The 26,572-nt window shown below is 42.8% G+C and overlaps 1 protein-coding gene across 3 annotated transcripts in view; it reads left to right on the forward strand.

Moving 5' to 3' along the window:
• Positions 1-26,572, forward strand: part of DNAH3 (dynein axonemal heavy chain 3) — a 180,099-nt gene that overhangs the window by 903 nt on the left and 152,624 nt on the right. The window contains exons 3-12 of one of the 3 annotated variants that reach the window (XM_088029049.1): positions 4,107-4,156; positions 8,277-8,381; positions 8,903-9,125; positions 11,838-11,910; positions 12,288-12,462; positions 14,316-14,505; positions 16,233-16,428; positions 19,783-19,908; positions 21,083-21,278; positions 23,014-23,193. In XM_088029049.1, coding sequence (XP_087885175.1) covers positions 4,118-4,156; positions 8,277-8,381; positions 8,903-9,125; positions 11,838-11,910; positions 12,288-12,462; positions 14,316-14,505; positions 16,233-16,428; positions 19,783-19,908; positions 21,083-21,278; positions 23,014-23,193 — 1,503 coding nt within the window. In that variant the 5' untranslated portion in view covers positions 4,107-4,117. Of the gene's footprint in view, positions 1-4,106; positions 4,157-8,276; positions 8,382-8,902; positions 9,132-11,837; positions 11,911-12,287; positions 12,463-14,315; positions 14,506-16,232; positions 16,429-19,782; positions 19,909-21,082; positions 21,279-23,013; positions 23,194-26,572 lie in introns of those variants that run through there. The other 2 variants (XM_088029048.1, XM_028095231.2) reach the window with 2 other exon arrangements.

A 26,572-nucleotide genomic window follows, 5' to 3' on the forward strand; every position in this document is an offset into this window, starting at 1 on the left:
GGGTGAGTTAACGCTCTGGGCCTGGGTTTCATCTGTAAAATGACAGGCCTCAGCACTGGCCTGCTACTGCATAGTTCTCAGGCATTTTCCATCCAAGGACCTCGGTGGACCTACCTTTCCTCTGTGACCTACGTCCATAGCAGCCTGGGAAACAGTCATGGGGTTTTAGTGAGGACCGATGCAAAAATAGCTGTAAAGAAGTTAGTACCTATCTGGAGTATAGGAGGGACTCAAAAAGATTTGATGGTACAGTCTTCTACCCACTAATATCTCTAGAAATAAACAGGCTGGTGGATAAAGAAATAAGCTTGGGGACAATGATAATGAAGTTAAGGGATCCCGTCCAATTCCACAACAGCCCACAAAAGGGGAGCTAATGGTGGAGATAGGACATGGACAGATAAATGCCCCTAAATTCTTAAGTTTCGGGCAGCCCTGTGTGGCTTCATGCATTTTATTCTGCTGCAGTATGATGGGTGCCCCACCTAAAATGTTGTGGGGTTTTTTTCCCTTTAGAACAAAACATTACAACTGTCATTCCCTGGTAGGCATTGCTTTGGAAAGCTGAACTGGGGCCTTCCCCAGAATTTTTGTTCAAGGGTGCCATCTAGGGGTGCCTTTGTGAATTCTCTACTACCCCCCACCCCACCTCTGTCATTGCAGGGACAGCCAGGTTTTGCTTTTTTCTTGTGTGTTGGCTGCCTTTTCCACCATATGATGGGTTCCCTGATGGCTAGGATCTTAGCTTTCTCCATATCATCAGGACTCAGCTCACGACGACCATTGATGGCTCAATAAAATAAAGCTATGTGCAGCCTCTTCTATGCTTTTCAAAGGTTACTTTCTCTGGCTAAGCAACCATTTCAGGTCTTAGGAAAGACCTACCAGGAGCACTGCGCTCTGAATAAGAAATGTGTGAAAATTTCCCAGCAACACATTGAGACCCTAAGCTGTTAATATCACACAGAGAGAGAACACCCAGATTCTAGCTGACTTCTTCTCCCCCAAATTGCCAGTCTTAGCAAATAAAAATCCAGGACACCCAGTTCAAAGTGAAGGTAACTTTTTTAATGTAAGTATGTCCCAAATATTGAATACTCACACTAAAAAATTATTTACCTGAAATTCTAATTTTACTGGGTGTCCTGTGTTTTATCTGGCAACCCTGTGTACTTGGAATTGAGGGATTGAGGGACTTGAAGCCTGCATCTGTCTTGGGAATGATCAAACAGAAAGTTAAGTCAGATAATTCTGGTGCAGATGAAGTGGCCAGGGCTTGGATGGGGGGCGGGGAACATAGCATTTTCATTCTCCTTAGTAGATATTTTATTTATTTTCTATCTTTCTTCAGACCATATGTAGGTTTTTGGTTAAAGCTGGGGAGCAGATTCCATAGTCAGGTTCAAATCCCAACTTTGCTACCAACCTAGCTGAGTGACTAGGGGTAGGTTACTTAACCTCTCTGTGTCTCAGTTTCTTCAGTTATAAAACTTGAGATAATAATTGTATTTATTTTCTGGGTTGTTGAGTAGATTTAGAAATGATGCTCATTAAGTGCTTAGCACAGTACCAGCAGATACATATAGCTCTGTACTTGAAAGCCATAATCATTGTTTTGATATTTTTGAACACAGGTAGACTTAAAGTACACTAACTTTCAGATGGAGACATGTCTCCTACTCACCCATGGGGTCATGAGGCTCATTAGCATCCTACCAGTCCCTTTCTACTTACTCACTTTGTTCAGTTACAGCTGCTGGTTTTTGTGGGACATTGGGTTTCATGCCCCATTATAGGAGGCCTGGTAATAACCCCATTGCTGTCTAAACCAAAGTCTCAAACCCTGTCTCTATTTCATTTATTCCAGATACTTTTTGAAACTGTATATAGTATGGTGTCTAAATGTGGTATATGTCTGATTGGTTAGGAGCCCCCAAATGTGGGGTGAGGATCAGCTGGAAGCTGGTGGCACAGGAGTTAAAAGGATTTACCTGAGGCAGAACAAAGGAGACAGAAGTTTACTGAATACACCGCAAGGCAGGGATGGGTGGGAGTGCAGAGGAAGTAGCAGGTGGGGGCTGTTTTTAAAGGCAAAGATAGGGAGGTGTGGGAACATACAGAATTCTCCCCTTTTTGGTAACAGTGCCTGGTTGTGAGTAGCCCATTGGTTAGTTAGGGCCTATGGATATTTTGAGGTGGGTCATCTGATGGGCCTCTCTGTATTCAGCCAGGGGGTGGCTGTGGGCCCTACCTACATTCCATTGCTCAAGCCTGTTTGCCTAAAAGTGGCCCCTGCCTATATGCCCAATGATAGAGAGTACAAATAAGAGATGAGCAACCACAAGGTTATTTTGAAAGTATGGAGTGCCCAACTTTGAGGGAGAAGTAAGAAAAAGGAGCAAGGGAGGTACTTGGTGCCATGCAAGTGCTCATGGTAGGATCTCAGAAATGTTTGTGTTCAGGTCAGGTCCTTTGTGGAAAGAGCACTGGACTCGGGTCATGAGGACTGGCTTCGACTTGGATCGTTGTTTCTTAGGAGTCGCATCAACTTGGGAAGTTTACGTATCTTGCTCAGTTTTGACTTTCTTGTCCACAAAATGGGAACAACATGGAGTTTGGGGGAAAATTGAATGAAATGACAGATACGCAAGCATGGCACCCCAAAAGAGCTCAGTAAGTCTAACTTGGTTTTGAGAGAACTTTGAAAGCAACCAAGTAACACGTGCTTTGAATATTTGGGCAGCAGCTAATATTGTAACCGTCAGTACACATGTGTGGGAGTGTGTGTGTGTTTCTGCATTTATAATAAGGATTATGTTAGCCACAACATCTGTGGAGTGCCTCTTGCATCGGGTGACCAAGCCATCCCACTTTGCCTAGGACTGAGGGGGTTTCCAGGATGCAGGACTTACACTGTTAAAAAACCCTGACAAATGGGGCGCCTGGGTGCCTCAGTCGGTTAAGCGGTTGCCTTCAGCTCAGGTCATGATCCCAGGGTCCTGGGATCGAGCCCCGCATCGGGCTCTCTGCTCAGCGGGGAGCCTGCTTCTCCCTCTTCCTCTTCGTGCCTCTCTGCCTACTTGTGCTCTCCCTTTATCTCTCTGTCAAATAAATAAAATCTTAAAAAAAACAAAACAGTATCCCACGGAAACTGGGACCGAGTTGGTTGCCCCCTGCTATGTGCAAATTGCTTTACAGACATTATCTCATTAAACTTTTAAACCTTACCCTATGAGGTGGGTACTCACCTTGTTGCCATTTTACATTTAAAAAGGACACTTAGATAAAGCAACTTGTTCAAGCCACTTAGCTAATTAATGGGAAGGGCGGGATCTGAACCCAGCTGTGTCCAGCCCAAGACTAACCACCATGCTATTTGCATTTAGACTTCACCAAAGGCTCAGTCTTTCATTGCCACTCACCTCCATATTCCCAGATCATTGCTAACACCCTCCCATCTCCGCTTCTGTCATCAACGATCTCTGCTGCCCAGCCAGGCCTCCAGCAAAGGAAGACACCCACTGAGTCAAGCCCAGTCTTGTATCTGGGCACAGCTGAGGCCCCTCCTTCCTTAGCAACAGACGCTGAAACCTGGTTACGGGCCCCAGGGCCTGGGTGCAAGCAAGCACCTACAATGTTAAAACAGCCCGGAGAAGAGGAGAGAGAAGAGCTCATGCTGCCAGGGTATTGTTCAGCGGGTGTTTCCTCCCTCTTCTCTGTATTAATATGTAACTCTGCTTCAGTTTTTCCTCTACAGTGAACTCGGTGTGTTCCTGAAAAAGTTCCAAGAGAGGAGCTCCTCAAGTGGAAGGGAAGACTGGCCAGACCAGGAGGTGCTGGAAAAACAGCAGAAAAGCCCAGCAGAACCCCAATTCTGTCCCTTTATTCTCTAGCTTCACTTTCTTTCTTCTACCAGGGAACTCCCCAGGGGCCGAAGTCTATGACCTCAGAGAGGCAGCCCTGTGAACAGAGCTTTCAGAACATTTAGAAAGTTCCATCTTCTGCGTCATCCCCATTATGCTATAAGGAAGTGTGAATTTCAGAGCCACTAGTAGGAGAGGATTATCCCCGGAGAAACTGGGAGCTCTTTATTCATTTTGTAATAGGTCCAATTAGAATGGACAACATGAGTGACATGGGTTGCTCATCTCAGAAGGTAGGTGTGAATTTTAAGGTGTATTTCTTTTTTTTTTTTTTACCTGTATTTTCAACATGTAGGGAATGGGGGGGCATGGGTGGGAAGGACGTTTCAATGATAGACTAATTGCCATTTCAGATCCCCTTGACTGAGCAAGTGTGTTTACCACCTTTTTATGTGTCCTTTGAAATATGCTTTTTGCTGAATTAGGCTTTTGAACATCCCTAGGTTTTGCTGTGAAAATTTTAGGAGTAGACACCGTTGTTCCTTTCCCTTCCCTTCCAAGGCCATTAGATGTTCTATTTCATCCAACAATTCCCAACACTGGGTATACATCAGAATATCCTAGACAGCCTCTTGAAAACAGAGACTTAGCCTCACTTCCAAAGGTACTGATCCAGAAGGGTTGGAGTGGGGTCCCCAAATCTGTATTTTTTAACTAAGAATTGAGTGATCCTGTTACAGCAAGGCCTCAGGTAAGCATTTGGGAATGGCCTCCAAGAAGAATGTGCAAACAACATATGCAGTCAGAAATCAGCCCTCTGAAAGTAATAGTTCTACCCGATCTAGGTGTCAGAATCTTGGTTTTATTTATTTTTTTTTTTAAAGATTTTATTTATTTATTTATTTGACAGAGAGATAGCAACAGCAGGAACACAAGCAGGGGGAGTGGGAGAGGGAGAAGCAGGCTTCCCGCTGAGCAGGGAGTCCGATGCGGGGCTTGATGCCAGGACCCTGGGATCATGACCTGAGCCAAAGGCAGATGCTTAACGACTGAGCTACCCAGGTGCCCCAGAATCTTGGTTTTAAAAACCAAGATCCACTAGGTTGCCATACACTAAAGTGCCCAAAGGAGCATTTTAAATTGAAACTTTATGAAATTAAAGTGGATTTGTTGATAATGACTGAATCCACAACCTGAAATGAAAACTCCCTGCAGTTTACCAGAGAAAACACTTAAACATTAACATTTTTAACAAACCATTTTGCATACTGGGTAGTTCTTACAAAAATCACTATCTCTTTCCCCTTGAAGATGCCACAGAGAATTCTTAGCCGGGTATGGTCAATCGAGAAAAGTATCTTTGTTCTGTTCTGGAATTGATTTCTAGGTCTGCTGATGCTGTGTGTATCCCACGTTTTCCTGTCCCATGCACTGAGATGTTTTTTGCCCTCAGGGTATTTATGGCTCTGTGTGTATAAGTCTTAGTCTGTGCCTATAAACTAGCTCAAATTTAATTTGTTCTTCAGAGGTCTGTTCTATTATGTTCTATAAAATTCTTAACGTTGGCTTTCTTGCAAAATGTTGTTTTGCTTTCTTTATTTTCCCAAGAATGGCTTATCTCTTTGTATGATGATTCAGCTGCCTCTGTGTCTGCCCCTTGGATGACCATCTCTCAGTATGGAGGAGCATAAATATAATTCAATCTGGCTCAAACCCAAAAAGGAATCTCTGGGCTTAAGTAACTGAGAAGTCCAAATTGGATCCAGGAGTCCAGCTGCTGTCATTGGGAGTCCATCTTTTTCACCTTCTGGGAGTTATGCTTCCTTCTATGTTGGCTTTATCTTAAGGAGAGCTTTATTCCCACATCAGGCAAAGATGACTATTAAGAGTGCCTCTTTCTCAGTAGGTCTGGTGAAAGTGTTAGGAAAGTCTCTGATCAGCCCAGCTTATGTCACAAGCCTGTCCCTGAGCAATCACTGTGTCTAGGAGGATGGAGAACCCTGACTGGCCAGACCCGTGTCACATGCCCTTCCCTGGAGCCAGGGACTGGGATCAGTCTATTATACAGTACAGACAGAAATTGGAGAAAAGCCAGTTATGTCCCCTTAGGGCTGTGTTCTACTTCTTGGTAGGAAGAGTAACTTCCCAATTGGTGTCAGGGCTGATGTCAGGTTTACTCCAACCACGAGCAGAAGCATGATGACCAAGACACCTGAATAATGTTAACTTCCTCCTCGACTGCAAAAGGTCAGGGTTTGGGGGTTAGCTACTCGTTACCACTTTTGTTGGTACTTACTCAAGATGTCCAAAATTTGAGGTGTTTGCTTGTTGCTCTTTTAATGAAGATTTTTATTTGAAACAGATTTAAAAGCTAGGCTAAGGGAAAGATTTCCACTGACCACAAAACCTTCTTGCTTGCAAAGACGAAAAACAGGCAGCCGTAACTTATCAATCAGTATATGTTGTACATCTGGGGTCCTGAAGGAAATCATAAACGACTTCATAGTGCTGAAAGTGCTGTTGCCAGAATCTACCTCAGATGGTGTGATACCCACTTTGCATGACCAGGTTCCTTTCAGTCTGATGCCAGAGTTCTCTCATTTTGTTCAACTGATAGGTGCAGATCTGATATTAATTTTTTTAAGATTTTATTTTATTTGAGAGAGAGAAGGTGCACATGTGTGCATGCACATGAGTGGGGTGAGGGGCACAGGGAGAGAATCTTCAAGCCGACTTCCCACTGAACATGGAGCCCGACACAAGGCTCGATCTCTCCACCCATGAAATCGTGACCTGAGCCAAAACCAAGAGTCTTATACTCAACAGACTGAGGCACCCAGGTGCCATTCTGATATTAATTTCAGTAGTGAAAATCATCTTGGAGATAATTGATGAATTCTTAGATCCTTAAAGTTGAGGTCAAGAGGAGAGAGACAGAGTTGTTTAAATCAACAAAGTGAATTCTTTATGAATTCTTTAAGCTAAAAACAAGGTCTGTGAGTCTTTGTTTAAATTGAAGCCCAACCAACCCTATTTTTAATGAAGTTCTGTTGGTGAGTCTGATGTGCCACAATTTTTGAGAATAACTGGATTAGGCCATTAGACCAGTGGGCCTGTTGTATGTTTTTAAAGATCTCAGGCTTGCATCTTTATTTATGAGTTTGCATGTCTTCATTTAATTTTAAGATCAACACCTTCCTAAAGTAACTTGTCATATTAGTGATACTTGCTATTTCCAGTGTGTTGGGATGCAGAGTCATGTGTATTTAAAAGCACCTCTGTGTGGCTAGGATGTGTTACCTATATATTCTCTGAGCTTTAGTTTCTTCAGGTTGAATGTGGGTATAAAAAACTGTCATAAGGCTGTACAGTGCCTAGAACAAAATAATTCAGAATAATGATAGTGTTGTTGTTGTTGTTGTTGTTATCACTATTTTCTGAGGTTGAGTCATCAGTGAGCAGTTGGTTAGGGCATGAGGGTGGCTAACATCTGCTTCATATACCCCCTATCTGCTACCCCCTGCCGGTTGCCCTGCATGACATAATTTGCTGACTCAGTTAAATCAAATCAATCCAGTAATGTCTCGTCTTACAGAGTTCAGTCCAAAGTCATTGCTTAAGGTAAAAAAATCATGGAGAGTCAAAAGTGCCCTTGAAAATCCCTTAAACCATCTTTAAAGTGCTGTGTAGAAACACCTCTCAATAAGTCCAGCCCTGCAGTTTTCCTCTATGTTGGGACCCATTGCACTTTCTCCATCACAGCCCCACATAAGTAGTGATCGTGCACGTAGGGGCTGGGTCCTAGGACAGAAACACACACAGAATTGCTCAACACTGCAGTCACATTTAGCTCTGCTCAGGAGAGGTGCTTGGGAACTGAGACTGGCCATCAGAGCCACACGTTCACCCCTACCTGAGGGTCACCCCTAAGTGCACATTCACTGAATGGATTGGTGGACTTAGATACCCACACCGTTTAAGTGATATTTTTTTCTTTTCACAGGAAGTGCAGAGAGTTGCTCATGCATGTGTCAAAAGCACAGATAATACAATGCCCCTGCATAAGCCAATTTCTATTTGGAATTGTGTATTTGGTGAAATGCAATAGTCCATTTTTTAAAGTTAGACCCTTGAATCACGACCCAGGATAGGGTAACTTGGGGTCTCCCCAGGGGAAAAATATATGTTAATTTACTCATAGAGGGGTAGCCAAGGAGAAAACACTGGAGGAGAGACAGACTGCTAATTTAAAAAATGAAACCTACACCATGGATGGGGGGTGAGAAGGGTGTTTAGTGGGCAGAACTCTGTAACCTAACCTCTTTCTTGGAGATCTTTTTACTCCATGCCAACCTAGAGGTTTGGAAATCTTTCCTAATTCCTAAAGAGTGACTTTGTTCCCATTTCTCACAGATCACCAAGAGTGACTCGATACATCACATGAGCCACTCCCAGAGGCGGCCAGAGCTGCCCCCTCTGCCTGCTTCTGCTAAAGAGGAACCATCTGAACTCTATCAGGTATGTTCACCTGGCTACTGCTCTTCTGCTGGTACTCCCCGGGGGCAGGGAGACAGTCAGACTTGACAAGTGGGATCAATGGCGCTTTGATCACTTCTGCTACGAGAAAAGTCTCCAGCTGTGTGGGGGAAAAAAGGCTATCCAGTAGCACAAAGGTGAGTTAGGATCCAGCCTTCTCCCTTCCCTGCTGTGTTGTTGAACCTTTCTGAACTTCTGCATCTTCCATTATTTCTACACTATAGCCACGTCCATAAACAATAAAGATAATAGAAGTAAATTACCTGACTCACAAATATACTGATTATTGAAAGCCAGCTGTTGTCCTTGACGTCAGAAATCATGCTCACAGTGGACAGAGAAGTGCAACTGGTGACCATCCAAGAAGCATTTTCCTGAATTTGTAGAAGGTAGAAACAGCATAAGGCACACAGGACTCCCTGAGTCTCCATGTGAGTGGAGCTTAAGCTACTTCAGAGGTGTCTTCCCCCGTGTCATACTCCTCTGTGTTTCTTCCCTTGTAGATGGTCATGTCGCACAGCTTTTATCCCCCCTTGATGCAACGCACATCATGGACCCTGGCTGCACCCTTCAAAGAGCAGCACCACTACCGTGGCCCTAGCGACTCCATTGCCAACAACTACTCCTTGATGGCCCAGGACCTGAAGCTGAGGGACCTGCTGAAGGTTTACCAGTCGGTCACTATCAATGTCCCTAGAGAAAAGATGGTTCAGAGGCTGCCATTAGGTATTTGTAGCAATGTGCCATACCAGCTCAGAATGGGACGTTGGGTGGGATTTTTAGTCCTGGGTTCTAGTCCTGGCTCCTTCGCTTGCTGCAGCTAACTTTGGATAACCCCACAGAGTCTCAGTCTTCTCATCCATGAAACGAGAATGATTGTAATAGCTAACATTACATTTACCATATGCCGTATCCCTCACGTTTACCACACACCAAACACTTGTGTTATTGATTGCTGCGTAACAAATTACCCCCAAAACTTAATGGTTTAAAACAACCAGTACTTATTGTCTCACAGTTTCTATGAGGCAAGAATCTGGGCATGGCTTACCTGAATGGTTCTGGCTCAGAGTCTCTCACAAGGGTGCAATCAAGGTGTCAGCCAGAACCACAGTCATCTTCAGGCACCCAGGGAAGGATCCTGTCCCATGACCACTCAGGTCCTCAAGTCCTTGGTGGCTGTTGGCCACAGACATCAGTTTCCTGCCACATGGGCCTTTCGATGGGGCAGCTCACAACATGGCTCTGGCTTCCCTCACAAGGGAACAAGGGAGAGAGCAAGAGAGGGAAGAGAGCCAAAAAGACAGATACCAGAGTCTTTTGGGAACTTAGTTTTGGAAGTGACATCCTATCGCTTTTTCTGTATTCTCTTTGTTAGAAGTGAGTCACTAGGTCTAGCCCACATGCACAAGAGCATGATACCAGGAGGTGGGGAATCACTGGGGCCCATCTTGGAAGCTGCTTACCACAGTACTTTATATGTATTAATTTATTTAATCCTGCTGGGTACACTGAAATCTGCTTATCCTTCAGTAATTCTTAACTACAGTGTGTGTTGGAGCCTCTTCATCTGCCCTCTGTCTCAGACTTATTTTCATATTTTTCATTTTTCTCTCTGTGCTGTGTCTGGGTGAGTTCCTCAGATGTATCTTCTAATTTACTAATTGGCTCTTCAACTCCGTTGAGCCTTGAGTTTATCACATCTAATGAATTTTTTTTTATTTTCATGATGATATCTTTACATTTTCCGATTTTCTAATTGGTTCTACTCATGAGTGTCACCTCTGCCAATTTCTCATTTTACTCTTGTGGGCATAGCTCTTTCAATATTCCTGGGAGGATCTTAAACATTTATTTTGGAGCAATGTTTGTAATGCTGTACTGTTTTCACTTTGTGAATCTATCCCTTGATTGTTGAGTTTATTAGCAATCTTTCTTAGTATTTATTTTTCTCATATGTTCTGGGATTTTAGTTTGCAGGCTTGTGTTGAGAGTTTTTTCCCTTCTTGGTACATGTTTCCCCCCCACCGTTGTTTTTATTGAGGTGTCATTCACATACAATAAGATGCATAGATCTTAGGTGTTCAGTTCAGTGAGTGTTGACAATTGTTTAAACCATATAGCCACCACCTAAACAGGATATGGGGCATTTCCACCACTAGAGAAAGTTCTCTTGTGCTCATTGCCAATGAGTTCTCTCTCCTACCCAATACCATCCCACTCCAGTGTAACCACTTTCTGATTTTTGTCACCATAGATTAGTTTTGCTTGTTTTCACTTAGAAATGTAGTCAGTGTGTATCCTTTTGACACATCCTTCTTAATCTGACTTTTTTGTTCTTAGGCTTCATCTGTCCTCTTAGGACCTCAAACTAGCACCAGACCTTATGTTGGTGGTTTAGAACTCCCATCCTAAGGTGATATTTGGATCTTGTAGATGTGGTCCCTCAGCTGTGTGAAGCTCGGCCTTGTTCTTATCAGTCTTCCTCTGTTGTCTCTGGCTTCCTTATGAATTGAGGATCCCTGTGCTTTATCTGTATGGCAGTTCTGCTCTGTCTTCATGGGTAAGACAGCCTTGCTTCAGTCCTGGCTTTATGCTGTGAGCCTAGCGCCAGTCCCTTACAATCATAGAGTGTTTCTGGATTCTCTTACTCCCCCAGGTATCAAATACCTAACTACTCCTTGCTCTTGGACACAGAAGCCAAGTTTATAACTTTTACTTCGTATTCTGTGCATTTTTGGTCCACATAGAAAACATCTTGTTGAATATTGTAATGTCTTTTTGATTTTTAAAGAGTCTGTTATTGTTGTATTTGGAATAGGAGGAGCTCAAAGTATGAACTCAGAATACATCTAGATTAGGAGTCTTCAGTTCTTTCTGATTCTGTCAAAATGTCTATTTAATATTATGTCTTTAACACTTCTCTGTTGTTGTTTTAGGCTAAAGACTTAAGCATGTTACAGTATCTAGTTAAAGTTTACTATTTACTGCAAATGTTGTTGGTTTTTCTATTTGTAATAATCAGGTAGTGTTTCCTTTAAAATAAATATACTAAGTTTAAAAGTCTGCACCTATTTAAAGGAAAACATTGAACAGTAACTTCCGATGTTTAGAAAATAGGGCATATAGGATCAGTGAGTGAATCAAGTAGGCAGTTATTAATACTTGTCAGTTGTATGAATGAATGGAAGGTATGTGCAGCCCCATTTCACACTGGGGGAAGCTGAGGCCTGGAGTGTTGAAATTACTTCTTCAGAGTCACACAGATGTTTAGTGGTACATGTGGGACCAGATGGCCCATCTCCTGCCTCATCCCACTGTGCCAAGTCTACTTCTCTTAGTATGCTCTGGGGCTGTCCTGAGAGTCATGTCCCTATGGACAAAGGTTGGCCCAAGGCTACTGGCCATCCCTGATGTGTTTCTTCTCCACTGTTCTAGCAGCTAACTATTCTTCAGAACCCAACAAGAAGAAAAGAAAGTTCTCCCCTAGAGACAAAAAGGATCCCACCAGGTAAGTGTCCCTGTGGGTGTTGGGGATTGAAGGACACCAAGCTGAACTACAGAAGTCTGTGGTCTCATTAACACCATGCTCTGCATCTTGATTTCAGAGCATTCTCATACTCCAAGTAATTAATGTTTTTTTTTCATCAGTCCCCTTAACCCAATTTTTTAAGGCTCTGAATAAAACTAAACCAACTGAGCAAAACCAGTTCTAGCATACCTATGGGTGTTCCATGGTTAGAAGTTGTCATTGAAGGACCCATGCTAGTAGATGACACAGAGGAGAGGGGCTTCCCTGCACAACAACACTCAGCAGCTTGAAGACAGTAGGCCTGACACAGAGCACCTTTGCGGAGAACCAAGGGCTGAGCTGTGCCTACTCTTCAGGACCAAGCTGGCCTGCAATATCTCAATCTCATCACCCATAAAGAAGGAGGTGGCAACATCTTCGACCCTTCCAGGAAGCAGGCCAATGAGTCCAGAAGAACAGATTGGTGTGATGTTACAGCAGGAGATGGAAATAGAAGGTAAAGAAACCCAACCATCTGAATCAGACTTAGAGGTACGTTCTTATTGCTTCCTTTCTCTCAATTTGCTGAGTATTCTTGGCATCTCAGTGATTTTAAACTTGGGGAGAACAGAATCACCCAGGGAATGTTTTAAAAATACCAAAGTCCAGACCCCATAACAGACTACTGAATAATGGTCTGTGTGTGTTTGTGTGTGTGTGTGTGTGTGTGTGTGTGTGTGTGTGTGTGTGTGTGTGTGTGAATTATTTTAGTAAGTCTTAGAAACCTTTGGGTCCTCTTAGAACATAGGTTGCAAAATGCTGACCCATAAGCTAGGGTTGCCAGATTTTGAAAAACAAAACAAAACACAGGCCACCTAGTTAAATTGGAATTTTAGATATACAATGAATAATTTTTAAAATTATACTAAAATACTAAGTGTATAAATATATCCCACTTCATCCTATATTTTATCTGGCAACTCTACCATAGGCTGAATTTGGTCTATAGATGTGCTTTGAAAATGAGGGAAATCTCACATAAGCTGGATTTCTAACCTCTTTTGAAAAAAAATTAAGATATTTGAAGCTGAGAAGTAGCTACTTCTGTTAGATGAAAAATACATTTTCCAGTTCGTGAAAGTCTCCGGTATTCTGTATTATTTTCTTACATCCAGCCAACTTTCATTGATTAACTACCTGCTTGGTTCTAGGTAGACTTTTGAGTTTCTAACCTATTTTAAAAGAAAAGGAACAAAACTTTAGAGCAAATAGCTTATGAGTTTATAGTGTGTATAATGAAATGATTTATAATAAAAATCCTAGTGACTGAGTATGTGCTATTGGCAAAATTCCATACTAAACCTTCTAGATGCTTGACCCCATTCAAGATCTGGGTACTATGATTATTCCTGTTGTCCAGGTGTGGAAATTGGGGTGAGGTCTGATTAAGCAACTTGCCCAGGGTTACACAGTCGTTAAGAGGCACAATTAGAACTTAGACCAACTCTGACTGGTACCAAAGTCTCTGTGGCAGCATTTCTCACACTTGCCTGAAGATAAGAATCACCCAGGGTGCTTGTTGAAAAACCCCAAACTGATTCAGTGGAGCCTATGGATCTGCATTTTAATAAGAGCCTCTCTCCCCACCCCAGGCAGTTCTTACAATGAGGGAAGTTTGGAAGTTTCTTCTCTATAAGGAGCTTCCATTTAAGATTGGAGAAACGTGAGCTCATGACCACAGACAATTGTCACTAAAGGTCAAAGCTGATTTCCTACACTTCGTGCTTCTCATCTATCTTAAAGTATTCATTTCTAGAGCTAATCAGCTATCCAGCAGCTTAGCACCCAAAACAAACAAAACTTCCTGAAGTCACCAGATCACATTGGCCATTTTTGTTCAGTTTGTGTGTTTTTGTTGCTTTTCTAAACTCAGAAGCCCACGGTCAGATTAGAAGTACTGTAAGTCTCACTTGGACTTTGGGGAATTTTCCCTCACTGTGGCTCCAAGCCACAGGATCAAAGTGCTTTGTAGGCCATTATTGTCGTTGAGAAGGGTGAATTACTGGGTCCATTTGAGGAGCTTGTTAATCTTCTTAAAGTTCACCAGATAGGTTCCCTCTGTCCTGGCCTAGTACTCATTCCACTGTTCCTATCTGCATAGCATTTGACAAGTCCATCCTTATACCCCACTGAACTCTCTGGCTCTGGTTGAATCCTCCAGGGTCAAGGAAGCACTTGCCTGCCATCACATTGCAGTGAGTGTGTGGCAATGGGCCCAGAAAGCCCGATCGTAGGGGGTGAAGGGTGGGGATGAGTGCTGTGTGCATAGGGCCTCTTGGAGGCTCACAGATGTGGGCGGGTGGGCACAGTTAACCAATCACAGTCATTATCTTGCATTATGGAAGAGGTACTATTACTATTTGACCAATGGCATCCAAAAAGACATGATTGCCCCCGAGGAGGATGAAGTGATGCATCGGATTTCAAAGCTGATTTCTAACACACTGCTGACAAGTCCCTTCCTGGAACCCCTGATGATCGCCCTGGTGAAGGAGAAGGAAAATGACTACTACAGTAGCCTCATGAAAAGCATTGGTAAGGCTGGGTGTAGATGGGGCAAGGGGCTCCCTTGTGGAGGGCACCATCTTTCTCTCACTATCAGTCCACCCTGGTTCCTCTGAAAATGCCAGAAATATCCTTTTCATTCAAATACTCTCTCCCACATCACTCATGTAGACATTAGCACTTCCTGTACTTTGATGTGCACCTACATGGGGCTCTTGTGAAAAATGCAGATTCTGATTAGACAGATCTGGGGTGGAGCCTGAGAGCCTACATTTCTAACAAGCTCCCAGGAGCTGTGGATGCTGCTCACCCCAGGGCAGCACTAGGAATAGTAAAGGTCTACTCAAGTTTCAAAATCTAGCTCAAGACCTGCCTCTTAAGTATTTTTCTATCTCTGCAGCCCTCAGTGGTCCCTCCATCCTCTGCATTCACTGTACTTACTGTCTCTACTTTCAACTCACCCTGTTTTGGAACATCTCCTGGGCCATTATTTCTCTTCCATGATCTAACACTGGTGTTGTCTTTTTATTTCTTATGGGTCTTGGCTCCCGTATTAGACTGTCAGTTCTTTGATGGTGAAGGATATGTTATTGATCATAGCTCCCCTTCATCCTTCGGCCCGTATCTTGTACACACAGTAGGTCACTGGGAAATATTTAACGATGGTGAGTAATGTGAGAAACACATCAAAGGGGAGTGGTGATCATATGAGTTCCTCGCCTTCCTATTTTATCTGGACAATAGCTGCCTTTACCAGGTTGTCTAGTTATTTTTAATTTCCTAATTAACTTTCTAATGGTGTCAGTGTAATGGCCCCTTGTCTACTGTAGGATAGAACCAAATTCATAAGGATAAACATGGAAAGTCCTTCAAATTCCAGCCTCAACCTACTTCTGCAGTCTTATCACCTTGAACTCTACCACTTGCATCTGATATTTCTACCCCAAGATAATTCACAGCACCTTGAGCCTGTTTTACAAAAGTCATAGAACTGCACTTCATTACATGCTGTTCCTTCTGATCCCTGTGCTCTTCCCTTTCTATCCTGTCTACAAATTCCTACTTATTCTTCCCAGTCCAGCTCAAATGTCACTTCCTCTGTGAAGCTTTTACCAATCTTTCTCTCCTTAGCATGTGAAATATTTGGTCTCTAAATTTCCATTTTTTTAAAAGATTTATTTATTTATTTTAGAGAGGGAGGGAGAGAGCAGGAGGGAGGGGCAGAGGAAGAGGGAGAGAGAAATCCAAGCAGACTCCCTGCTGAAAATAGAGCCCAATGCAGGGCTCCATCCCACCACCCCGAGGTCAGACCTGAGCTGAAGCCAGGAGTCAGACGTTTAACTGACTGCACCACCCAGGTACCCCTAAATTTCCATTTCTAAGTATCTGATGCCATCTGTTGCGTTGAATTTTTTGTGTGACTGCTTAGGTGTGAGAAATCAATTAATGAAGAATGAAGCATCAGCAAATGCTAGTTCATTTTCATACATGATACTAGATATCCTAGTAGAGTTCAACCCCAGATTCTAAGCCTCAGACTGTAAAGTTACAGTCCTCCATGAAACATCTCAGAAAGAAGACACACCAACAGAGTGGAGCTTCCCCAATTTAGTTATACCCAGGGGATTATCAACATAATGGGGATTATCAGTGTAAATGGTCAGAGGCTTATTTACATTCTAAGTGCTGCAGCTAAGAGCACAGAGTGTTCAAGGTCCCTACTTACTAACAAAGTGTTTGCTCTGTTGCTTATATAGTTGATTACATCCTCATGGACCCAACAGAGAGAAAAAGACTCTTCATCGAGAACATTCCCCGCATGTTTCCTCGAAGAGTGATCCGAGCCCCTGTGCCCTGGCACAGCGTCTACAGGAATGCCAAGAAGTGGAATGAGGAGCATCTGCACACGGTGAACCCCATGATGCTCAACCTGAAAGAACTGTGGTTTAAAGAGTAAGAAGTTCCTCCCCTCCCTTTTCTTTCCCTTTATTGTTTGCCCACAAAAGACAGTATCTTATGCTGGGCACAGTGGGGGTAGCCCTGCCCTTGCAGGGAGATGACAAAAATCCTAGACCCAAAATGCATAGGAACTGTAAGTGACAGCTCTCCACGCAGTGAAGTGACCCTTCTTTATCCTCCCATGACACCCTGACCCTGTCTCTAAGTCCTGGCTCATACTGGTAAAGAGCTCAGACTTGGAGCTGGCTGCTCGAGCCCAGATCTTAATTCTGTCGCTTCTAGGTAATACAGGTGTGTTACATCATCTGTCTGTGTCTTGCTTTCCTTATCCCTAAATTTAGGATAATAAGAGTTCCTGCTTCATAGGGTTGGTAGGAGGAATAAATAACTTAATACATGCAAAGTACTTAGAACAGTGCCCGACAAACTGTAAGTACCCCTTAGGTGTGAATGAGCCATTACCTCCATGAGGACATGTATCACACTGAATTACAACTGTGTGTGTGCTAGTTTATCACTCTCTAGCCTCCGAGACATATGGGGGGGATTGGGTCTTATTCCTTAGGTAACTCAGTGCCAGCACAGGGATGGCAAGCAGGGGTCTCAGTTATATTCATCAATGACTAAAGTGGCCACAGCAAGTGAAGGAGTTTAGAGAATATAGGAGCCACTTTTTTTTCCTTTATTCTTCTAAATTGAGATATAATCCACACACCATAAAATTTGCCTTCTGAAGTGCACAGTACCATAGTTTTTAGTGCACTTACATATTTGTCCAACTCTCACCACTCTGTCATTCAAAAATATTTTCATCATCCCAAAAAGAAATGCTGTATCCATTAGCAGTCCCCCACCCCCACCCTTTCTCCCTTCCACTCAGCCCCTGGCAACCATTAATCTGCTTTCTCTCTCTACAGATTTAACCTATTCCGGACACTTCATATAAATGGAATCACACAATATGTGACCTTTCGTGTCTGGCTGCTTTTTGCTTAGCATCATGTTTTCAAGGTTCATCTGACATTGAAACATGTATCAGTATTTTGTTCCATTCTATGGCTGAATATTACCCCACTGCATGGCTGCACCATGTTCAGTTTATCCATTCATCACCTGCAGAGAAAGACTGTCATTTGGCGGTGGGCGGGGGGGTACGTCCATCAAGGGAGGTGTAAATCCTGGTGGGAGAATGAGGCCACGCAGGATTCGCTGAGAGGTCAGGCTGATGACAGGATGAGTTGCCACCATCTGAGTTTTTTATTAGAAAAACTAGAGGCAAATATGCTTGCTTAATTTTGATTGGCTCAACTTACCAGTAGCTCAGATATTTTATTTTGGGAAGGCTCTGTAGCTTCCAATGTGTTTAATCTTAAGGGAGCCCTGTTACTTGGAGAACTTACTTGTTTATCACATTCTTAGTTGTACCTATATTTCCAAAGAGAATTGAGAGGGAAGTCAAGCTGGCATGGAGCCCACCGATGGTAAGAAATAAGCACATTCCCTTCTTTGGACTAAATTCAGTTTTCTAAATCATTGGAGGTGCCAGTCAGGACACTGAAAAAAAGTCATTTTCTAATGAGGCAGAAGTGTAGGGTAATAATTTACAGAATGGGCTCCCAAACTATACTGCCTAGGTTCTGGTTCTTGCTTTGTCAGTAATGAATGGTGTGGTTTTGGGGAAGCCACTCTCTCTAGGTCCCTGTTTCTTTATATGTAAAATGGGAATAATAATAGTACATACCTCATGGTATTTGTTGGATGAGTTGTTTAGAACAGTTTTGGCATATAGTAGTTGTTCAATAAATGAAGGTACAGCTTTAACTATAAGCATTTTTATGGCCTCAAAAAATATCCTGGAAATTAACAAAAAAGGTCAGTCTCAGGGATGGTAAAATTTGCCAAATGCTCACTGCTGAGAAGATGTACACATACACGTGCATTTAATTTGATCATGTAGTGAAGATGGCAAATTATTATAGCTTCTGAAAAGAAAGGATCCTTACCCCTTGTTTTTAGGGGTTCCCTAAAGATTATATAGGCAACAAAAGCAAAAGCGAACCAAACCCATTTAGAAGATTATTGTCCGTTGAACAGCAACAACAACAACAAAAAACAACAGTGAGAAAGATTTGTTACGGAAATGATACAGACACCTTTTCTCTGTGACCTGCATGATTTAATTTAAAAAATTCTAAGAAGTCACCTAGTGATCGGTGAAGGGTAAGGGGCCTGGGGGCCAGAATGAGAGTTGTGGTCTGAAGAGCCACTGTAGGAAGTTTGTTAGGACTGAATTAAAGATAAGTAATATAATTTCCAGGTGGTGACAAGGGCCGTACTTGGGTTGGATATCAAATGTGTGGTGAGGGAGGTCTCGGGTTCTATTTTTCCTTCCCTAACAGTGCTTTGTGACTGGCCAAACAAGATGGGGACCAAGTTCACCACCTCCACCAAGAAGGGATAGAAATGTAGGCTGTGGGATTTAAGGATGAGGAAAAGTGCCCAAGAGATCGTTCCAGTGGATGATGAAAACGGGAAGCAAGAAATGAGATGAGCTAAGGAAGTGAGCAAAGATCTAATTGGAAAAGTGAAAGGCAATGGTGATTTAAAAGAGTGATTTATAAATGAATGGGGTAGACATCTGGAAGAGATATGGTGGCCCTCTGAGCTAAAAGAGGCCTTGGGAATATGGTAAAGGACAACACATCCATTGATCTGAGAGAAATGGGAGAAGATAAGAGCCTCATAGGAAAAGGTGGAAGGAGATTCATGTGTTCAATCCACAGGTTGCTATTGTGTGCCTGGAATATGTAAGGCACTATGCCAAGGGATACTGTGTGTGTCTTGGTGAGCCTGCCAGCCATCGAGGGTAGGCCTATAGGGGGATTTTGTGTTTGTTTAGAACAAAGCAGTCCTTCAAGTTGTCCTGAGTAGCGCACCTGGGGGCCACATTGAGGATTAGATGGAACCCACTTGATCATGAAGGTGTTGCTTCTCTTGACTAGTCTTCTCTGTCTTCACTGTTAAAGAACTTTGATTTGTCCATTTGATATCCCAGTTCCCAGCCAGGCAAATACCAGGTTGGTGCCAAAACCCCGCTCCCCAGGTGGTTTACCCAGAGCAGGACACATAGGAAGGCTAAGCAAACACCAGTTGAGTTGGCTCATCTATCTTCTCTTTGCAAGGTTCCTCTGGACTTTCTACTCCCTCCTCAGACTCTCAGATTTTTCAGATATAATTAGTTTTACTCTCCTTGAAAAAAAAGGATATATGCCCTTTGAACTTATCCTACAGAGTTCATTTTTTAAGTGTCTTCTCGGCCCAGGACATTTCTCCTTCTCTTTTTGGCAGATTTAGAGACCTCAGGTTTGTTCGAACAGCAGAATTACTGGCAGGAAAATTGCCTCTGCAGCCTCATGAATATCGGGATGTGATCCAGAAACACTGCATGGAAGCACGCCAAATTCTTCTCAACAAGTCAGTATCTGGCCTCAGAATGGGACTGCATCACAGTATTATAAACTCTCTGAGTCTCCCAGCCTGGAGGTTGGACAGTGTGCTGACTTCCCACTGACCTCTTCCTCTTGCTCCTTCCTTCCACATTTCATCCCCCGACAGTCTTTGTGTCTCCCCATGTCCACTCTTCTTCAGCCCTCCCTCCTGGTCTCCCTCTACCTTTTTGAAATTCTCATTATGATTCCTTGTTGGGGGTACCACTTCTCTTCCCTTCCTCTGAAGTCAAGTTAGGCTTTGCTAGGTTACACGACAGTGCATTTGAATGACTTGTGTTCAGGTGGCCCAGATACACACTGCAAGGTTCCAGGGTTAGGGAGTTTTCCGTCACTTAGATGATTCCTTTTTCTTTTGCAAATGCATGCAGGACTGTATCCAGAGCCAGAGAAATCCCCTTATGTAAAATGATGGTGATAATACCTACCAATGGGTTTTTATTATCCAAGACAATGTATACACAACCACTGGCACCATAGTAGCTGCTCGATAAATATCCTAGTTATTGTCTTTACAACTATGGCTGTTCCTAGTACTTTTCTGGTTGTTAGAGGAATACTTTTCTAGAAATCAGAAAAGAGATATGATAGGATGAAAAGGCCAGTGGTTCCCAATGGGAATTAGAAATTGGGGGAGGTAGGAAGAAAGAACAAGGAGGCCTCCATTTCTTGTTTTGCTTTTCTTATTTCTAGTACCAACTTCTGAGCAGCTACTGTCATCCTGGAATTTCTCTTCTGACATTTTCTTCTTTTTCTCCTCTTTCTCTCTTTCCCCCTATAAAATCTGAACAGAGGCCAGGCATTTGCCAGGGAGAGAGGTTGGACAGAACATTTCAGTTCCTTATTGCCCCTTCACCACCATCTCTGATTATAATGAAGAAAGTAGAGACTCCTAGAGCAGGATACGCCACCAGCATCCCTTGTGTATTTGGGTATTGCTCATGGAAGAGTAGTCTCTCAATTCAAATCTTACTACTTTCTTCCCAGGAAAGGGATGTTGGCAGGTGAGGTAGCCAGGGATATGAAAATACCAATTTGGAAAGCTGCTTAGATCTGCCTGGTCACAGAGAGTGGGGAACGTCTGATTGGACTTCTCTGAGCTCAGAAGAGCTTCTTACTCAGGTGCCTTCCTGTCTTTACAGGTGGATCCCCACCTGTGCCCAGCTTTTCATCTCACAGAAGGAGCGGTGGGTCCATTTTGCTCCCAAGAGTGACTATGACTCCTCTCGTAACATTGAGGAATATTTTGCTTCTGTTGCTTCCTTCATGTCACTCCAGCTGAGGGACTTGGTCATTAAGTCTCTCAAGGACCTCGTCTCCTTTTTCATGATACACAAGGTATGTAGGGGACCAGCAGTAGGCCCATTTGAGGGGAAACAACTGAGACAATCAGAATTCCATCACGCAGGTTCTCAGCTGTGAGCCAAGGATAAAAAATAAAAAAATTCTTGATTGCCACACACATCGGATCATTATTAGCTCATGAAAATGATTTCTGTGAATCACAGCATGCTTTCCTGAGATAATTACTGCTAAACTGACCAAGTTCTCCGTAAGTGGGGAAATTGTTAAAAATATTTAAAGAAAGATGGAGTAAAATGGAATTCATGCCCCTTATAGGAGGGAAACAGGTCCCTTTTTGATCCTCTCTGTTAAAGAAAGTTGAAAAAGTTTTATTATAAATCTTTGGCTTGATATTTAGGGAGTGTTGTGTGTATCATTGCAGATGTTGACTTTTTGTTCCTTGGTCTTTGAAAGGGGCATTCCTGAAAACAAAAGGCTTTGTTGACCTAATTAATAACTTTCTTCATGAAACTACTTCAGTGAAGTCAAAATAAAAGCTAAAAGCCAGAGTCCTGGTTTTCAAAACCTCATAGTATCCCCTAAACTCAGATAGCCTGAGGATTAAGGAAGATTCATTTGGATTTTATACCACATGCACATTTTACCTTAAAAAAAAAGAGTAATAAAAATATAAAATTGCCTGGTTATAAAAGGTTAAATTCTAAGTATTTTTCCAAATGAAGTAAAGATGAACAATTGACCTTTTACTCAAAAAAATGTAGAAACCAATGCTGCTGAATTTAGGCTGTGATGTTAGCTTTCTAGCAAAAACCAATCGATAGATGTCACTATAATCATCTACTTTGCTAAGCAGAAGAGACTCAGATGTGGGAACAAATCCCACTCTACAATTCCACACAAAGGGAAAAGTAAAATATTTGTATGTCTGAAAGAAGGGGAAATTTATGGGTATTTGATGTATGATAACTATTCAACCAGTGTTCATCAGTTATCCTCAAACAGATCTGGAAATGTCTAACATCATTGACTTAGACAAGTACTGTACAACTACACTATGACAATTTCATTAGGCATTGTAGTTTATGAGAGGTAACATATATTACTAGCCTGGTAGGGAATTGTAGATATCTCCATGCCAATATTTCTGTTATACGAAGGTTGACATTTTGAAAGTTTAAAATAGACTTTTCACTCATTAGCAAGCTCCATTTGAGGCATACAGATAACTGTTTCTACTTTTGGATTCTGTCAACAAATTTTTGTTGAGCACCGACTGTGTGCTAAATGTTGTCTTGGATCTTTTGGAGGAAGCACAGGGTTCAGTCACAGATCCTGCCCTCAAGGTTAGAGTAGAGAAGATAAGATGTACCTATACATCTCTGCAAGACAGAAAGATAAAATACCATGAAGGAAGTGGAAATTTATAAGTTCAGAAGTGGAAGAGATTATATCTTGCTGGAGAACAGGGAGGCTTCCCAGAGGAGGGGATTTTGAGCTGAATTTTGAAGGATAGGAAGGATTTGGAAATACTAATGCAGGAATTTCTAAGCAAAGTAAGCATACTGAATAAAAGCTTTGGGAAAGGGAGAGTGGATGAGCTCAGGGTGGGCTCAGCCATACCTAGCCCTTATTTGAACATGAACAGTGTGTGAGACTCTGCATTTCCTTTTCTGGTGTTTGTGTCATACTGTGAATGGGTAAAATTCACTCCTTTGATTCTGGAAGGCCGCACCTTGTGACAGCCACCATATCTTAATGTCTCCTAAAGGATGGGAATGATTTTGAGGAGCCCTACCAAGAGATGGAGTTCTTCATGCCTCAGCTAATCATGATCAAACTTGAAGTCAGTGAACCTGTTATTGTCTTTAATCCATCTTTTGATGACTGCTGGGAGTTAATACACAACTCTTTCTTGGAAATTATTAAGAACTCTAGGGAGATCCCCAAGGTATAGTATCAACTTAATCATTTGTTTATACCTTTATTTACTTATTGACTAAAATAAATTTAAAATGGCTGTTTGTACAAGGTATTCAGGTAGGGGAGTTTTACTTTGGGAGATAAATACCAAAGTAAAGGGGAGTATGCCTCCCTTAACCCCAGAAAGATTTGGGCCATAAAGAAATGTCCATGTATTTGAGAATTGTGCTTTTATTTTATTTTTTTTTTAAGATTTTATTTATTTGAGAGAGAGCTAGTGATTGCATGAGGGGGAAAGGTGCAGAGGGAGAAGCAGACTCCCTGCTGAGCAGGGAGCCCAATGTGAGGCTCAATCCCAGGATCCTGAGATCATGACCTGAGCCGAAGGCAGATGCTTAACCAATTGAGCCACCCAGCCACCCCTACTTTTATTTTATTTTTTTAAGATTTATTTATTTATTTGAGAGAGAGAGCACGCGTGCAAGCCAGGGAGGGGCAGAGGGTGAGGGAGAAACCCTCAAATAGTTTCACCCCTGAGCATGGAGCCTGATGTGGGGCTTGATCCCAGAACCCTGAGATCATGACCTGAGCCAAAATCAAGAGTCAGACGCTTAACCGACTGAGCCACCCAAGTGTCCCAAGAATTGTGCTTTTAATAAGAGCAGTAAGAGTTACTTTGTGGGCCGCCTGGGTGGCTTAGTCGTTAAGCGTCTGCCTTTGGCTCAGGTCATGATCCCAGGGTCTTGGGATCAAGCCCCGCATTGGGCTCCCTGCTCAGTGGGAAGCCTGCCTCTCCCTCTCCTACTCCCCCTGCTTGTGTTCCCTCTCTCGCTATGTCTTTCTCTGTCAAATAAATAAATAAAATCTTTAAAAAAAAAAAGTTACTTTGTGAGCAAGTCGAGTCCCCCCCTTCCCCTAGCCCCCCATGATCCAACTTCAAAGGGGTAGATGTGTCCCAAGCCATATCCAACTTGGGTTGATTCACGATGGAACAATGCCATGAACTCACCAAGAATCTTCATAAAACGATATCTCATTTAGTTCTTGAAGTTCCATATGTTTGTTTGTTTGTTTTTTTGTTTAACCACTGAAGGTATCAAAGGGAAAGATGGAAGCTTTCCTTCCTGGTCCAAGCCCCTTCCAGTTTCCTTTCCAGGGTGGCATTGCTAATCATATTCCAGACACTTAGCAGACTTTTAGTGCTGGGCAGGATCACCCACATGAGTGTGATTCTTTTGTGATCTATCTTCTATTTCCCTCTGGGCGGTTGATGTGGCAAGATCCCTATGTGTCCAGCCCCACATAGGGAAGGGAACTGTGGGATGTTTTTCTCTCTCTCTCTTCTTCTTCTTCCCCACCCCCTCCCTCCCCAGGCATTATGTGTGATGTAGTCTTCTACTTAGAGGATTCTAAGAGCTCAAGATGAGAGTTGGGGGTTGTAGAGCAGCACATGAGGCCAAATGCTCTAGTCGATTTCACCAGATAACTCTAAATTTGGGGTTTCCAACCCAACCAAGCCTGGTTAACAAGAAAACTGGGTGTGTGGAGGGGGACGAAACAGTAGGCAACTCTCCTACCATCCATATCCCTGGGAAGGAAATGAAAGAGAAGACCCTGTAATTTGGAAGGATAAGTGTGGGGCTTGGGAACAGATAAAGTACATACCACTCAGGTTCCCTTTCACTGCTGTCGATTAGCAATGTTTGCAAGCAGCTGGGCTAGGAGAGCCCAGGGCTCATGTGGTTGCTCCAGCAAACACTGAGCAGGGATGGTAGTAGATTTAGTGGATTGTCATGGCAAGAAGATAAGAGTCACAGGTCACAGTGTGTCCTTGGGTTGAAAGCTAGGCCCAAGTGAATGCCAATGGGACTTTATCAAGCTGTGAGGAAAAGCAGCCCCGGCTCAGCATTCTCCATCGAGAAATGCTCACAGCGCTGGCTCCTGCGTCAAACTCCTCAGACTATTTTATCTCTGAACTGGGTATTAAAACGTTGAAAGAATAGCCGCTCGGGTTGAGTATCTAATAAGAATATCCAAGAACAGGGGCGCCTGGGTGGCTCAGTCTTTAAGTGTCTGCCTTTGGCTCAGGTCATGATTCCAGGGTGCTGGGATCGAGCCCCGCATTGGGCTCCCTGCTCCGTGGGAGGCCAGCTTCTCCCTCTCCCACTCCTGCTTGTGTTCCCTCTCTTGCTGTATCTCTGTCTGTCAAATAAATAAATAAAATTAAAAAAAAAAAAAGAATAAGAACAGCAACAGGTAGACAGTATCCCCAACCCCTACCAGACCTGCCTTTTTTATGGTTAAATAAACATTTTATTTTATTTATTTAAGGATTTTATTTATTTGAGAGCATGTGAAGGAGGGAGCACGAGTTGGGGGAGGGGCAGAGGGAGAGGGAGAAGCAGACTTAAATGACTGAGCCACCCAGGCACCCCTTTATTTATTTGTTTTTAAGGTTTTATTTTCAAGTAATCTCTATACCCAGTGTGGGGCTTGAACTCACAATCTTGGCTCTTGATCAAGAGTCCCATGCTCCACCAACTGAGCCAGCTAGGCAGCCCCCTAAACATAGACTTTATGTCAGCATGAGGTTTTGAAAATAACAGTTTCAAGGTACAGAAGGGAAGCCTATTTATGAGAAGGTTACTAAAGGAAACCAAAGTAAATATTAGAAAATAATTGTCTTAGCAAAAAAATTGAAACATGGTTGTTGTAATACTGATTGAAATGAAAAGAGGGGAATGAGAGGCATAAATAAAATGAGGTGGGGTGAAATAAGGAAGGGTTTTCTAAAACTAAAAACACAATAAGGAAAATTTAAATCGGAGCACCTGGGTGGCTCAGTAGGTTAAGCATCTCTGTCTTCAGCTCAGGTCATGATCCCAGGGTCCTGGGATCAAGCCTCACATTGGGCTCCCTGCTCACCAGGGAGCCTGCTTCTCCTTCTCCATCTGCTGCTCCCCCTGCTTGTGCTCTCTCATGCTCTCTTTGTCAAATAAATAAATAAAATCTTTTAAAAAAATTTAAATTAGCATTAGCAGCCATGTCAATGCATTACTTTTATAATCAAAAATATATACTCTCTCTCTCTCTCTCTCTCTCTCATACACACACACACACACACACATACACACACATACATTACTGTGGAAAGGGGCTACTTGGGCCAGTCTCTCTACTGATGGGAGAATTTTCTCACTCAAAGTGCCAGGGAAATCCCAAACTTGGAGAAGTGTGCAGGCGTAAGCACTGAGGGTGATGACAAGACCAGGAAGTCAGGGACCAGAGAGCTGGGGAGATCAGCAGATGATAACCGTGATTATCTGGAAAAGACATCATTGATCTCATCTTAGTTTTACAGACTGCTCTACCAGCCACATTTAAAGGGCAATAAAAGGTGTTACTTC

The sequence above is a fragment of the Eumetopias jubatus genome, unplaced genomic scaffold (assembly GCF_037043125.1).
Source record: "Eumetopias jubatus isolate StellerSeaLion01/CBP00866 unplaced genomic scaffold, mEumJub1_p1.0 scaffold_12, whole genome shotgun sequence".
NCBI lineage: Eukaryota > Metazoa > Chordata > Mammalia > Carnivora > Otariidae > Eumetopias > Eumetopias jubatus.